Raw genomic sequence first — 17181 nt, 5'->3', positions numbered from 1 at the left:
GGCGCCGCCATTTTACCAATTAGGTATGACTCGGCCGAGGCGCGAACCAGCGACCTCCCAGTCTCAAAGCGGGCACACTACCATCTAGGCTACTGAGCTGGTTATGAGACTTTGTGAGGATTCAACACACCAATACCCTCCAGAGGATGACAAGAGAATAATTAATTGATTGAGCCAACTGATATTAATTACCCAACTGCATATAATGAACGCAGGGACAGATCTCTAGCGTCGCGTCTTTGACAATTCTGCCCGACTTTTCACCTCACATGCTTTGATATTGTTGGATCATTTTCTGACATATCAAAACAAGATTATGACCAAACGTTGAATACTCTACAATGCCATGGATGCACATTTATCCCAAATACATTTAGGTGTTTTGACATAGCTCGGAAACATGCAACCGATAAAGCCAGACGAGATCCAGCTGGGCTTATGCAGTTAGCCTGGATTTCTTTATTCCATTTCATCATTAATATTTTTGGATTCCCCTAAGTATATTCCCCAAAATACCGGGTGTTCTAAAATACTTGGCCCCTTTTGTAGGCTGATTTTTACAATTTTTGGGGGGAGGGACCTCAAAACGTTTCAAGTTTTTGTGTGTAAAGTATGGTATTTCTATCATTTCAGGTTGAAGGTGGGTGCATCGTTTGAGGTGTTCTTGAAAAGTTAAAAATAGAATATGCTGCTTTTATCTTACCTTTATCAGAGCTGTTTGGGACTTGCAACACATTAGGAAGCAGGAAAGGGGCCGGGAGGGACATGGGGGTGGAGAGAGATTTCATACTCAAGCGCATACTGTAAACAAAAACATGCTACACAGGGGATGTCAAACTCTGTTTGGCCTAGGACTTCAGACTTTCTTTTCTCAGGCGGGCCGGATCAGTCAAAAAATGTCAACTTTAAGTGTGTAGCTTACCGTAGTTTTTCAGTATGATGCTTTAACATTCAGCCTTATTTAGTAGCCTACTCTACATACTATAATCAAGGGATCTTTTCTAAGCATGACACATTTATTCACAAAGACTGCGAAAACATGGTTTTCATGTTTGGGAGTGATTGTGTTAGCTGGTTTATTCAAACCTGTGGGTTCTGTTTGACTTTTTGCACTAATGGCAGTTCTGTATAGCTAGCCACTCCTTGCACATCTGTTTCTCTGCACTATCGTACTTACAGTGTTATTGTTACAGTGTTATTGTTCTGTTTACCTGACTTGTTTACCTGATTGCCCATCTTGCACATCTGGTTGGCTACTCCTCTTGCACTATTTGCGCTACTGTAAAATACTATACATAGCCATAATTATTTAGTATATTATTAGCACTCAATACTACAACTCAATACAACATTTTATTTATATCTGTACATTCAAGGAAACTGTGCGGGTTAGATGTATCGACATTTCGTTCTGTATACACGTGTACTAGAATGACAATAAAGTAGATCTGAATCTGAATCTGAAAAAACAGTTGAGTGAATGCAGTTTTACACCTGAACCAAATCACCATGCTGTGCAAAATTAAGTGGGAGCCATGAAAAAATATCACGAGTTTTTGCCTTCATTGTCGTACTGCTTTAAGATGATAAAAAGAAATACAAAATAAAAGTTCTAGTGGTGCATGGGCAAAAAGATTAGACTACCGTACATTAGATCTATTTACTGGCCCCTAGCAGCCAGAAAGAGCATTTTGGTTTGCATTCGTTTAAATAAAAAACTTGACAGAAATAACCCAGAGACACACTTCTTTTTTGACATACTCTGAAATTTATGGCAGGTCAGATAAAATCATCCTGCTGGCCCTATGTTTCACATAACTGGGCTACAAAAGCACATGCTCGAATACAGACTCGACATGTGCAGTTACAGGTAATGCTCATATCAAACTTTTATGAAAATCAGTCATAGAAAAAAATATTTGTACATTTCTTTGTCAATTCAACCAATGAATCGTATATCCTTCAATATAAAGTGTATTTAGTTTCATTAAAATCCATCAGGTGGTTTCTGAGATTTGCATTTACAATGAAGTCGACCATTTTGGAACACCCTGAACATTACATTTCAGAGAGATGAGTGCAGGTTCATATCAAGCTAAGCTATAATTTTGCTAGCATCTTGAACATTGTCGACATACCACAACCACCTTTACATAAAAAAAGCATATATGTTTGTGCTTTGACAAAAAAAAAAAATTGTCCATAAAACTCAAATAAACCGCAGGTGTTGTCATGGTGACAGTCCCATGGTTTTAAGGATACTTTCCTCAAGCGCAAGAAATTTCTCATACTCTTTTAAATCATCCTGCTCTTCGGTGGGGGTCCCTGGCTTCTCGGGCTCCTTTAAGGAATAAAAAAATAAGCGTTAGAAGCAGTTGCAGTCTCATTCGGAGAAAAAATGTCGTACAGTGGTACCTCTACTTACGAATTTATATTGTTTTGGGACTAGCTTTGTATATATTATATTCATAACCAGTTTGGTGGCCTTGGCAGTAACTGGAGACACGAAAAGCATGCCGGGATTCCCGCATATCCACCAGTTGCCAGGTAGAACTCTCGGAGTTAATGGCAGCGCGTACTGTATGGTATTTTTGACTTTGTATCCTGAAACGCGTTTGTAACTAGAGGCAATATTTTCCTGTTGAGGTAGTTTGTAACCTGAAACTTTTGTATGTAGATGCATTTGTAAGCAGAAGTACCACTTTAATAATTCCTGTAAAACGTGTACCCCAGCTAAAAACTTTGATGCGACAGGAATCGAACCCCAGTCGAGGTGGTGTGAGCGCCAAATCATAACCACTGAAAAGGCATTTGATTTCATCTGATCACACTCGTTTTAATCATGGAACCAGAGACAAATTTTGATTTTGTTGTCCATTTCACATATTACAATAACAATACCCTCTATTCTTCCATTCTAAGCATTGAAAGTTTCAAACGTAGAATACGTGAGGCCTTAATTCAAATCATGTATTGGGTGTTCAACAGCTCTTGATAAAACTTCAAATTTTTCATTTGAAGTACATTTTTTTTAAATTCTAAGCCATTTCACACTAAACTACAGGAAACATGGACAGTACCAGAAATAGAGAAGGATATCTTTGAGTGGTTTGAAGCCCAAAGACAAAATGGATATGGAGTTTTTCGACAAAGCTTTTGTTCCCAAGCGTTCAAGATTGCACATATGAAGGCTTCACTGCTTCCATAGGTTGGTTTAAGCATTTTCTTATATTTATTTTATGATGTGGCTATTTCAAGCACTTTAAGGGGTCGGCTTTAATGCCAGTATATAAAGTTATCTGCAGCTAGATAGTTACTTTCAGAGTAACGGACAACTTTTTTGTGTCAGTAATCTGGGTGCTAACTGAATTACTTTTCCAATGAAGTAACTAGTAGCAGTAACCAATTCTCAGTTTTCATTTACGCACCCGACACTGTACGTATAGAACACAATAAACTGACAATTTTTCAACATCTTCACCGTTTTCTTTTGCTCTTCTGCTGCTTGTGCTTGGTTCTGCCAGACTTCTTTCCTCAACAAAAGATCATTTAGTCTCTCTTGCTGCTGATCAATGCATTTCCCCATGTTCAACTTCTACACAAACAAGCAAGAGAGAAGAAAAATATATGTGATCTCTTTTTCATTTTATCTATTCATCAAATAAATGATATCCTGTATACATATAAAGTCCCTACAGCAGGGGTAGCAAACTCTTTTGGGCTCAGGAGCCAAATGGTAGAAAAAAAACATGGCGGATTTGTAAATTCATGTCATATAACGTGTGCCTTAGCTGTAGGGCTGGGGATCTTTGGTAGGCTCACGGTTAAATTATGATTTCATCCAATCATTATCTGCCCCGCTTAGTCTCATTAGGGTCACGGGGGTGCTGGAGCCCATCCCAGCTATCTTCGGGCAGTGGGCAGGGGACACCCTGAACTGGTTGCCAGCCAGTCGCAGGGCACACAGAGACGGACAACTCACTCGTTCATTTACTCCTAGGGACAATTTGGACCGGCAAATTAACCTGACATGCATGTTTTTGGAATGTGGGAGGAAACCAGAGTGCCCGGAGGAAACCCACGCAGGCACGAGGAGAACATGCAAACTTCACATGGGTTGGCCGCAGTAGTTGGAATTGAACTCTGGACCTGCGCACCATAGGGCTGTGTGCCAACTACCAAGTTTGCTACCACCCTAAATTATGATTCCGGGTTGCAAAATTTGATTATAAAAGTAATTTCCACCACAATTTGTTTAACGCAAGGGGCAGTGTGTATTGTTTGACCACTGGATGTCACTGTATTGTGTAGTGCAACCGAAAACAAATGGAAGAATGAATACAAACTAAGGTGTCTCGAAGTGACCAAAATTTTCCTTCTCATTTTTTTTGCTGAGCCTTCTGCCAAGAAAGAAAAAGAGATAAACTGAAAAAGGGAATTACAGGCTAGAAAAGAGTAATTGATGAAGAAAACTATGAAAAGTAAAGAAAAAATGAAAAGAAGGAAAAAATATTGGGAAAAAGAGAGAAAAATTAAGACAATTAGCAAATTAAAAAAAAGGAAAGAAATCTTTTTCCTCGCCTTTTCCAACCTACCAGGGGTTGGCTCCCATACACACTCATGTAATGATAGCTATACCCAACATGTATCATTAGGTGATCAAACCCCAGGGAAGCAACGGGTGCTAGTAAAAAACTGGTATAGTAAAAAAGGGGGAAAGAAATAAAAATAAAATTGAAAAAAAGAAGAAGAAATAAAATAATGGAAAAAGAAAAAAAAAGAATAAAAAAAGAAATTAAAAGGAAAAAATGTCCTCAAACGTTCTCCGTTTGATAAATGGTAACAAATACAGCTACGATTGCTTTTGGGAGTGGCGCCTGGTGACATCCAGTGGACATATTAAGGTCATTTTTTGATGGGATGCGGCAATTCTTTCTCTTGGGCACTGTCTCAAGGGCCGGATTAAATCCATTTGCGGGCCTTATCCGGCTCGCAGGCCGTACGTAAAACAACCCGGCCCTACAGTCTGTTGACTCACAACAACACAACAAAAAACAAACATATAAATAACGTTACTTTCGCATGACAAAGTGTCTTACCTCATTCCTGGACGCCATGTAGTACACCGGTGGGATTTGAAATACGCGGACGATTCCAAGATCATCCCCCAAAGTCAGGAAATGTTGCTTGGCTTTATGGGTAATATAAGGACGGAAAAAATGAGAAATTATTAATATATAACTGGGGCTAGTGTATGGATTATACTAGGTTAAGTCTAGCCTGTCTTTTGGGACTGATGAATTGCTTGCATTTCTAGTGGTGAACCCTCTTTATTTACTTTTTTTGAGTCTTCTCTTAGTGGTTGACAGATACTACCACTTCCTGGAGAGATGTTGTAAACGGACTTTCCTTTATTGATTATTGACAAATTTTGAAACGTGCAATGTGGTGTACATCATTAGTCCCCAATCACCAGGCCATGGACCAGTACCAGCCCAGGAGTCGTTTGGTACCGGTCCACACAAAATGAAAAATAAGTTCATTTATTTTTTACTTCTTATTGTTTTTCTGAAACAGCTACGATCAGACCAACGGTGAACCCGGGTTTTGTGTGTCATAATCCTGCAATCAGGTTCCCGTTTCCGTGTAAGTTTCCCATACCTGACATTCTCAGCCAATTGATCCCTTCATTAATAATTGCAAATCCCCAATTTGCGACTGTGTTGTCTGTCTCCCGCTGTATGACAATTTTTTTTATAATGAAAAAAAAAACTGTTATACAGCGTACACAGTTTGTATAAGATATGTCACTATTTAAACAATGTCTCCTTGGCTCTGTGCTAGTTTGTTGTCTTCCATGTTACGTCCTAAGCACTTTAGTCTGTTATTCTTCTAGTATACGAACCCTTGCATGCCCTTGACTAACTCTTGGACCCTCGCTGTTTGGAGTTACTGTAACATCAACCCCGAGCCAGCATCTCGGACAGCAATTGTTGCCCTGGTACCTGACTCCCTGTGTACCAACCCCCGCCTAAATAAAAGACCGTTTGCTGTACTAATCAGTGTTCTGACAGGGTTGGTTTATTTGGTAAGGTTATATGTATGAGTATTGAGCATTAGGCTCAACCACATTTTGTGTTAAGCGTTACCATGGCGACAGAGTGTGTTGCAGTGAGTTGCCCATGTCAGATGATGTCATTAATGTTGTATGTGTGTTATTAATGTTATGATTATTATCGTTACTCTTAGTTATTTAGAAAAGAGTTAGTTTAATGCCAAACCTGGTGCGGGCTGTCACAGTATTGTCAGACATTTTGGACCTGCCAACTGGTTTCACAGTAACACAATTTTTTAAAAGGTCAATGTGTATTTTTTGACCATTAGACGTTGCTGTATTTTGTAGTGCAGCCAAAAGCAAGGGCTACAAAGCACAAGAAATAAAACAAACCACGGAGACTCAAAGTGACCAAAATACATAATTTTACCGTTTTTTTTTTGGTAGGTGTCTGGGTACCCGTGTAATTTCTTGAACTATGAGCATTTATGAAAATGCATGTTTACAGTGTCTTGCAAAAGTATTGGCGCCCTACGAACTTTTTGACACATAGCTATATAACAGGCTTCAAACTTGTCATGGCCAGCATGGTCGCCGTGGCGACCGGCTGGACCCGCCCCTTGGGCACCGGCTGAAGCAGATCGCCTAATTTGTGTGTTTGCTTCTTAAGGGAGTTTTTGGGTATTGTGGGTGGCTGGTTCATTGCATTTTCTGTTCTGTTTTGCTCTGTCCTGTTTTGTTTGATTCGGAGGAAACCTGTGTTTGCACTTTTTGAGTTAAAGCCTGCTTTGTGAGTATCCCTAGTCTTAGTTCCTGTTTGCCGGTAAGCCTGTCTTTGTTTTGTTTTGTCCCCGAGTGTTGGACGACTTTTATTTCCTTAATAAAAGTATCTAATCGTTAACGCGAATGAGTTCTCCCTTCCTGTCTCCTGCCTCCGTTCTGGTCCGGTCTCGTGACAAAACTTAAAGAATAAAATCTCAAAATATTTTCTAAGAATCAACAACATGTGAAAAACATACTTGAAAATAAACCATTATTATTATTCAATATTTTATATTGTGCCAACATTTTCTTTATTTTGGAAAAGTAGACGGTGTACAAATATTGGCCCCTTTATTAATGAAACTTCGTACCACCTCTTTTTGCTGCGATCACAGTCGCAAGTCTTTTTGGCTTGTCTCTATAAATTTTATACATCTTCAAACAGAAATAGTTGCCCATTCTTCCTTACAAAACAGCTGAAGGTTATTTAAGAATTATGGTGATTGTTTGTGCACAGCATTTTTCATATCTTTATAGGATTGATGTCTAGGGTTCGGCATGGTCATTTGAGTTTTAAACCATCGCATTGTAGATGTTGCTTAATGTTTAGGGTCATTGTCTTGTTGGAAGGAGAAGCTCTAACTCATTTTTAGGTGCATTGCAGACTCCAACTAATTTTCTGTTTTTGGCTCTATCTTCCCATCAACTCTAACAAAGACAGTTATATAACAGTAGGGATGGTGTCTTTAGAGTAATGTGTAGTGTTACTCTTCTGCCAAATGTAGCGATTTGCATCTGTCGGGATTTTTCTAGCTTTAATTTTGAAAATCACGAGGATTGAAACAAATTATTCTTTACTGCAATCAGTGAACGAATTTGCCCCAGCAAACGTGACGTTAAATTTGAAACCGTCGGCTTACTTGTTGTTCCGGAGAGATTTGGTCTCGTGCTCCGGGTGGTTGCAACGTATAGTCCACGTGCTAAACTCAAGGCCGCAGTGCAGACGCGCGCGGGCGCGACACGCGGTGCATTAGAAAAGAGAGAGAGAGCTATCGATCAGCTCCTCCTTTTATAAGGACCAGGGATGCTTGGCCAGGTCATATCTCTATGGACGTGGTATTGGATATTTGAGACTTGCAGTGTCGGGTGACTACATTTGTGGTTGCTAAACTTGTTTGAATGCCCCTCCAATCGACATACTTACGTACGGTGAGAACGTTATGTTATCAATACATGGCCTGGAATGTTTAAATTACATTCAAAACTTAATGTTATCAGATTTTATTATGGTACATGGTAAATATATAAGTTCGGCAACGGTCCAAAAGGGGACGCCTTCGTTCCATCCATTCCAAAGCGAGCCATCCGAAACAAAGAACATGGAAATCAATTTTGTGCTGGCTTATTCATCCATATTCATCCATCCCAAAAAGTTACATTTTGGTCTAATATGACCAGAGCACCGTGTTCCACATGTTATTCGTGTCGAGCAGGTGGCTTCGTGCAAACACCAAAGGAGACTTTTTATTGTATTCTTTCATTTTTATATTATTGCTCCCACTGTGCTCCGGGAGAAGTATAAATTTTGCGAAATCTTCTTGTATCACGTTCCTGCTTTAAACGATTCCACAACTTTATTCCAGACCTGCCTGATGTGTTCTATGATCTTCATAATGCGTCCTGTTCTCCAGCGCTCACAGACTCCTGAGCCCATCACAGAGAAGGTGCATTTAAACTGAGACTTCATAATACACAGGTTTACACTGACGTTGTTAGTCATTTAGGTTGACATTGGATCATTCAGAAGCCATCAGGGAACTTGTAGATTAAGTTGGTTAAGTTTGCAACATCTACTCTTCACCTATTTTGTTGTAAGTATAATATAAAATGTTGAAGTAGTTTAGTTTCACTTCAGGATTGTGTATCATATTTTCCTGATTCTTTTTAGCTTTAGGTTTGAAGACTGATATGTGGCGATATGAGAAAAAGTTCTTAGTGGGGGGGATACTTTTACTACGCACTAGTTCATGTATTTTTGCCTATTATTCAAATTTATATAGTTTTTTTTCTGGAATGACCTAAATAAAACTCAATGTCCCTTTAAGGTCTATTTCAATATTGGTGTGCCCACAGATGAACCAGAACTAAATTGCGATGACCTTTTCTATATTCAAAATACAAACACTCACAGGAGATGCTCCATGCTTTCATGCATTTGATCTTGCCATTCGTCATGTGTTCTTGCACATGCACAGCTTCTTCCGTCTTTTCCAGAATGTTCCACACTTCAATTTTTCCGTCCCCTTTTCCAACAAAGAAAACCGCCGGCCGAGTCAAAGACCAGCACGCCGAAGTACACAGTCCCTCCAGAGTCGGCAACAGGAAGAGAGGGCCATCCTGGAAGTCCATTTGTGAAATGCTTCTAAAACTATAACTAAAAGTAAATGAATGTGAATGCATTTTCAGATAAAGAGTTGTTTTTCTTACCAACACTCCCTCTTTCCAAATTGCAATATTGCAGCTGCCAAATAGTGACGTTCCAGTCAAGACAACATCTTTAAAAAAAGGCGAGCGCTCCACTGTATTGACCAAGCAGGGATGGATTTTGATCAAATGGAGAGGCTTGGGACCTTTGGACAGATAATTATTGGTATAATTCTGCATCTATAATGACTAATAACAATTACCGTAAATTCCGGACAACAGAGTACACCTGATTTAATCCAATTCAAGAAGGAAACTCAATTTTGTCTTCATACAAGCTTCATCGTATTTTAAAGAGCATGCTTAAACAGCCTAAAAAAATAGTGAATTCAGGTCAATATTGTGTAATTTAAGCCCAGCACACAACCTTGTGGGGAATTTAGCGTTGACAACGTTGGCTGAGGACCCGCACCCCGGGTGCCGTTTTTAGCTGCATTTTCAGTTCTGAGTTGTTGACGTCACATGTCATGTGACCATTCAAGATGGTGAGAGCAAAGACAAACACATATTTACTACTACATGGATAGAAAAAGCGAATGAGGGGTGTGTCGCGTAAAACGTGAGCCCTATATGTTTTGGTTATGTATTATGTGAATGATGTTGACAAAACATGGACGCATTTCTCTCAAAGGGCATCATAAATGTTTCCAGATGTCACCGCGATGTTTTGTGTACAGCCACAGAAAAATACAATAATAAGCCACACCCTCCTTAAGGGCAGCACGGCGTCGCAGTGGTTAGCGCATGTGCGGCACAATTCATGTCGTGGGAACCTCCTGCGTGGGTTAAAATCCAGCTTCAGACTTCCTGTGTGGAGTTTGTATGTTCTCCCCGTGCTTGGGTGGGTTTCCTCCGGGCACTCCGGTTTCCTCCCACATTCCAAAAACATGCATTTCAGGTGAATTGGCCGGTCCAAATTTTCCCTAGGTGTGAATGAGCGAGTGAGTTGAGGTGTGAATATGTGCCCTGCGATATGCTGGCAACCAGTTCAGGGTGTCCCCTGCCCACTGCCCGGAGATGGCTGGGATGGGATACAGCCCCCCGCGACCCTAATGAGGCTAAGTGGTACAGCTAATGAGATGAGATGAGATGAGACCCTCCTTAAAGCCACAGTGTCTACTCTAAAATGTTGCGAAAAAGTAGCAGCCTATAGTCCGGGATTTACGGTACATGTGAAATCATGTCACAAGTAATCTGTACCTACTCTAGTACCAAGTCATAAAAGGTATAAGATAACTCACTAAGTAGTTGATCAAGATCGTTTCTCTCCATTTTCCAGTCAGTGTAAACAACTTCCCCATCCTGGTAAAAAAAAACATTGACATTTTTGGACATACAGCAGATACCAGTAAGGGAAATGAAATGAAATGAAATGAAATGAAATGATCTGCATTTATATAGCGCTTTTCAAGTCAATGACTTCCCAAAGCGCTTTACAAAGTGATATATCAGCACAGCGCAAAGCAATTGTAATTTGCTTGTGTTTTTAATCTTAATTGATAAATATAGTCCGTTTCTACAACAAATAAAGAGAAAATGTCAATAGTCTGTCTTTGAAGTATGAAACAAATTTATTTACGTAACTATTTGAGTATTGACTGTTATGTTAGAATTGAGTATAACCGCACAGAATTTCAGATTGTTGTTGGATTCCAAAAATGTTATTTAGTTCTAATCATGGGAAGCAATGGTTATTCATAATTATTTAACCGTACATTTTCTGAAAGTACTAACAAGTATGGAAGTTAAGGCGCATGGCACAGTAAGTCAAGAGCACAGTTAAGAAACAAACCAAAAATATTGCGGTACGGGAAGATTATTTAGCTGATTTTAGCTTATTTTTTTTATTATATTTTGTCCAGTTTTACCTGACAAAATATCCAGAAAATTGGGAAAGTTGCTTGATACGGCAGATGACAGCATTTTTGCTATTTAATACATTATTTTCCTATTTCAATGATATAAACTAAAAAAATTGCACCAAAAATTAATGAAACAATCTGCCAATGGGTCAAGACTGTACTTAATATTTCATTTATTTGTACAGTGTTAATAACATTCAAGACGCAGATTTGTATCTCTTCAATATCAACTGTTGTTTTTACAAATGTCCACACTAACCATAACCTAAATTCATCTTTTAAATATCAAACTCTCACAAATGAGCTAACAGTTCCTTTCATGCACATGTTGTCTGGTATACAATTGCCCACAGTAAAGTTAATGTAGACCTAATTTCAGTTTGGGCTGAGAATTCACAAATGTTTGCTTATAAGACCCTTTTTCAGCTTATATTATCACTGGAACACCAAAGGATGCGTGCACACTGTATAAACAAACAGAGGGAGTAGCAGAACGAGTTTCAATAGAGCAAGGAAAGATTCGGGTGTTGGGTTGTGATCTTAGAGGCAACAACATGCCCAGCAGTTGTGAGTACGGCTGGGCAAACCGCAATTTAAAGGAACAATTAATTTTTACAATTCCCAGAGGAAAATTGCCTTTTCGGAAGCATCGTAAGACCCTGTGGCTGCAGACCATTAAGAGAACTGACTGAAACAAGGACATAATATGGACTACCCACGATGCTGTGGTCATTTCATATCTGCTAAGTTATTGTGGCTATCTGCAGATGTACTTAAATGCTGAATACCCTAGTGACTGTGTTGAGGAATTGTAAATATCTTCGACCAAAGCCTACTTTATGCTGTAAGTTAGCTACTATTGGTGCTAGTTAGTAGATCTTTTAAAATAATAATAATTTATTTGTATTATTATTGATAAGAATAATAATATCATTATTATTATTACTATTATAGAAGTTTAGCTACATCACAGTTGTTTATTAACACTGTAAGTGGTCCATACATAACTAAAGAAAAAGATTTTGGAAATGTATTTAAAAGACCTTGCATCCTGTTGGTATGTTGAGGATAAATAAGACTTAATTACCTGTGTTCCAACATAGATCTTGGTATTTATTTCATCCAGAGCTGGTAGTTCTTTGGCTGAAGGGATTTGTAGCTGACTGTAGTCCAGAGTTAGTGCTGAACCGTCTCCCCCACTTTCTTGATTGTCGCCAATTCATTGGAATGTGTGAAAAGCCCAGTGGCCGACCAAACAAACAAAGAAACAAACAAACTTTGTGAGTGACTAGTTGAGATATGTAATTTACCAGACAAAGAAAATGTAATGGGTACAGCTGTAACATTTTGAGGGAAATATAGTAATTGCAAAATCGTTTATATCAGTGGGCAGGGCGATTTGTATCTGTATACACCCAGGAAATAAATATCAGGTAGTGTTTCTCTCCTTTTTTGCAGGTAGCTCTAGTACAGCAGTGGGCAAACTAGGGCCACATGCTCTAGGCTTTTTCATCCAGCCTGCCATGCAGAATTATTAGAAATATAATGATAATATGAATCTTATATTCTTTTTAAAAACAATACTCTTTTTTTCTCAATGTGTTTATTAGCTAAGGGTCCTAAGACTTGCAATGATGCTGAAGAAAGGAGCAAAAACATTATAACCACGGAAACAAAGCTTGCAATCAAGAAAGACGAAGTAGGCTTATACATTGTTATACTCGCTAAGACAGGGGTGTCAAACTCATTTTAACTCGGGGGCCACACAATAGAACAAACATTCTGTCGGGGGCCGGACTAGTAGATTAAAGAGAAAGAAAAAGAGATAAAGAAATAAGAGAAAGAGGGAGGTAAAAGGAGAGAGGGCGGGACAAAGAAAGAAAGAGGGAGAGAGCGTGAGAAACAAAAGATAAAAAGTCTTGAGAGAGGGGGAAAAGAAAGGAAGAGGAAGAAAGAAATCCAAAGAGAAATAGAAAAACAGAAGGAGAGAAAAGAGAAAAGAAAGCGCGAAGGGTATGAAGAGAGAAAGAGAAAAGGAAGTTAGAGCAAAAGAGGTTAAAAGACACAGAGAGAGAAAGAGACAAAGAGCAACAAAGGAAGAAAAAAAGAGAGAAAGAGACAGAGACAGAGTGGGGGAAAAGGGGAGAGAGAGAGAGAGAGAGAGAGAGAGAGAGAGAGAGAGAGAGAGAGAGAGAGAGAGAGAGAGAGAGAGAGAGAGAGAGAGAGAGAGAGAGAGAGAGAAATAAATACAAGTACAGTGTCTTTGTGAGAGGCACCTGGCTTTGGCAACATCAAGTTGACATATTTAAACCTGCAGCCTGTTTTTCCCTTGCGCTTCTCTGAGTGTTGTCTCGCGGGCCGGATTAAATCCCTTAGCGGGCCTGATCTGGCCCGCAGGTCGCCTGTTTGACACCTGTGCGCTAAGACATGGCCGTAACCAATTGACTACTGTGACTATTATTAAAGGAAAATTCAGTGTTTCAATACACATTATCAAATTGTATGCTTTATAAAGACACTATGTGTTTTTTTACCCCTAGATGTCGCTGCATTGTATCGTGCAACCAAAAACTAGTGCTATAAAATCAAAGGAAAACTGTAACCAAAAAGTGACCAAACTGAACCATTTTTCTTCTTATTTTACCGCCCAACCTTTCACAAGGTTTTTGGTTTTGGGAGTTGCCGTAGAAGCAGGATAGCAGATACCAATGTCAGTTACATCTAGATGATTGCTTTGACTCTGAGCATTTCAGATGTCACGTTCCAGACACTCTTGTTCTTCATTGACCGTCGTATTGTCTACCAAAGCTCAGTTTACGACACTCTGACCATGAATCACTAATAAATTTTAATACGTTGTAGTCCTACCTGACATTATGGAGGTTATATTGTTATTACTGGTGAAGGGGAAAAGGCTGAATCGTATTGGGACGTAATCACCATTCCGCTCCATGTTCACCAAAGGAACCTAAAATATGAAAGAAAATCTGTGTTTGAATGAATAATCGAGGACTATCACAAATTAACCTGCCCTTTATTCAAAAAAAAATATACAAAAGGGTCGAGGATCCAGCAAAAACAAAACAAAAAAAAATATTAATAGAAACATAAAACCTTCCTCTACAAGACCAAATTCGAACAGATCGGAAAGGGGAAGACGAAAATGTAAGTTATGCAACGCAGCTCGGTAATTACTGAATTCAATTTTTTAGAGACAGTAATATTTCCATAAGACTGATTAGGGCCACAAATTATGAACCTCTGTCTTTATCACATTCTCGCTCTCTCTCAATCTCTCTCGCTCTCTTTGTGAGGATGCAAAACGCCACCACCCTTCAGAGGGCGCCAGGGGGCAAATTAAATAATTCCGCCAACTGGCGCTCACCAACTACCCGGCACATAAGGCCGCCACTGACAGCTCCCTGTGTCGGATCGTTGCCGCACAAGTTTGTCCTTGCCTGTTTCCTGAACTCAGACGCCTGCATTATGCCCATGAAAATCTTATTTCATCTATCCAGCCATGGGTTTTAGACTGTGTTTGTATTGCCCGTTTTCTCCCTTCATCCCCTATGTGGAGCACTTTATGTTTAACCCCTTTTCTCTCATTAAAGCTGTCAACTCAGCTCGCGTTCCCGCGTTTGGAAGGTCTTTGCCAAACATAGCAATTTGGAAAAAGAAAACGCAAGCATTCATTAGAAATAAAGTTGCAATTTTGTGTGTAAATAATTTTAGAATGGGCAGCACGGCGGTGCGGTGGTTAGCGCGTGTGCGGCACAGTTCTGAGGTCATGAGATCGAACCCCCTGTGTGGAGTTTGCATGTTCTCCCCGTGCTTGCTTGGGTTTCCTCCGGGCACTCCGGTTTCCTCCCACATTCTAAAAACATGCATTTCAGGTTAATTGGCGGGTCCAAATTGTCCCTAGGTGTGAATGTGTGCCCTGCGACTGGCTGGCAACTAGTTCAGGGTGTCCCCAGCCCAGTGCCCGAGGATGGCTGGGATGGGCTCCAGCACCCCCGCGACCCTACTGAGGATAAGCGGTGCAGATAATGTATGTATGTATGTATGTATGTATGTATGTATGTATGTATGTATGTATGTATGTATGTATGTATGTATGTATGTATGTATGTATGTATTTATGTATGTATGTATAATTTTAGAATTTCCATTTAACTAAAAAATGTCTAATTATGAAAATGAAAATAAATAAATAAATAAATAAATAAATAAATAAATAAATAAATAAATAAATAAATAAATAAACGATGACACATGGTAAACATTGAAAAGCCAGTACAGTATATTGGCCGGACTATAAGGAGAATGTCAAATCTGAAATGGTTGATAGCTTTACCACTGCTAAACCAATTATTATATCCTCCATTTAAAGAGGATTGAGAGAAAAAGTTGTCCGCAGCATTTCGAATCATGAAGATTTTACACACATGAGTTTTCTACTAAGGCAAAGCATTTTGAATTTTTGCTTGTATTGTTTTTCAGTTTTTGTCTTTTATTATTGTGAGTTCGTTTTGTTTCTTTTTTTAAAATTGAACACCTGTTAAGGAGATTGCTTTGCTGTCAGTTTGTTACTTTGATCTTTGATATTTTATCAGTTGTTTTGATGTGGCTGTTTTTAATTTCCACAACCTTTAGGGCAGATCTGCTTTTTGTATCATAGGATATTTCATAATGAGGAAAGGCTCAGGCATAGGACCATCAGAACAGCTAGAGATTTTCACATTTTAAGGATCTTTCCACCATCCTCTCCTGTTCTCCATTCAGGTTCAAAATTCCAAACTGGAATACATTTATCAGCGTATCTGCAAGATTATTCATCACAACCAATTTGCCATCTCATAATGTTTCGAGGTTATTCATTATAAAATTGTGAATAATTGTTTTTCCAAATTTGATGCATTATAAAAGAAACACACTTGCAAGTTTGTTTCACAGAAAGGTGTTTTTTTCATCTAAATATTATCGACATCTTGAGGGAAAAGGTGTGTATAATACATGGCCTTAATCTGGTATCATAATTCCAAGACCACTAGAAAAAGTAATTTAAAAATTATCCTTTTCTTAATGGAACAAAAATGACAAAGCAAAACCCTCCGTTATCGTCTTGCTCCAAATTGATTTGATATATCTTATTTGTTTGAAGGAGTTCTCAGTGATTTTCCGATCCTTTGTTTTGATGATAGTACTGTATACGATTGTGATAGTTTAGCCATAGCATGTATCCCATTCTCAGTCCTTGTTTTCTATGTTCTTTTATCCCTGATTTTACTACATACATTTCAAATTCCGCCTGTTTCTTTTTTTTCTCGCAAAAATGACAACACAAAAAAAGAAGTTATTAACACAGCCCACAAAACCATTGGCTGCTCCTTGTCCAGTCTTTTTTCTGAGATTTCTGGGTAATTTTCATGACATTTTCGATTTCCATGATTGTATAACAACGGCAACCAGATGAGTGTGCTCTATCTGAGTCCGGTCAGGAGGCTTTTTTGCTACATGTAACAATGGAAACCTGTACTATCTGCGAGGGAGCAAACCGTAACCCCCCCAAAAAAAAACATCCTGGAGAGGTATGGGTGCCACCAAGCTATACTTGCCCCAGACACTACAGCAGAAGTGGTGCCCCAAAGATCAAGGCGGTTCAACCGTGAAATATCTGGATACAATTGTATTCACGAAAACAACAAAAAAGTTAAAGTACCGTATTTTCCAGACTATAAGGCATACCTAAAAAACAAAAATAAAATGCCAGAAATTCTGAAGCGCGCTTTATAGACAGAATGCAGTAAATAAAATCTGAAATGCATAATTATAATAAATGTTCCTAGGTACGGTAATCATTTATGAATGAAGTTAATTTACTTGTGAAAGCAGATTTTCTGATATTTATGTTCTATGAAATAAGATTTATTTTTTTTTCAATGCAAGCTTCGATCTAACTGTAGCTTTATTTTACGTGCCTTGTAGTCTGGTGCGCTTTACCTATAAAACAAATAGCTT

The 17181-nt window shown here is 38.8% G+C and overlaps 1 protein-coding gene across 1 annotated transcript in view; it reads right to left on the bottom strand.

The window, feature by feature from the left end:
- Window positions 1–1714: 1714 nt before the first annotated feature.
- dnai3 (dynein axonemal intermediate chain 3) overlaps window positions 1715–17181 on the bottom strand; it is a 68071-nt gene continuing 52604 nt past the window's right edge. The window contains exons 15-22 of the mRNA XM_088350521.1: window positions 14032–14131; window positions 12251–12366; window positions 10543–10603; window positions 9305–9447; window positions 9007–9214; window positions 5100–5191; window positions 3482–3595; window positions 1715–2341 (exon numbers count right to left, since the gene is read on the bottom strand). Of these exons, the coding sequence (XP_088206647.1) occupies window positions 2231–2341; window positions 3482–3595; window positions 5100–5191; window positions 9007–9214; window positions 9305–9447; window positions 10543–10603; window positions 12251–12366; window positions 14032–14131 (945 nt within the window). The 3' untranslated portion in view covers window positions 1715–2230. The remainder of the gene's footprint in view (window positions 2342–3481; window positions 3596–5099; window positions 5192–9006; window positions 9215–9304; window positions 9448–10542; window positions 10604–12250; window positions 12367–14031; window positions 14132–17181) is intronic.

The sequence above is a fragment of the Urocampus carinirostris genome, chromosome 12 (genome assembly GCF_059441175.1).
Source record: "Urocampus carinirostris isolate Australia breed hairy pipefish chromosome 12, RoL_Ucar_1.0, whole genome shotgun sequence".
Taxonomy (NCBI): domain Eukaryota; kingdom Metazoa; phylum Chordata; class Actinopteri; order Syngnathiformes; family Syngnathidae; genus Urocampus; species Urocampus carinirostris.
This window is presented reverse-complemented; position numbering and strand designations above follow the sequence as displayed.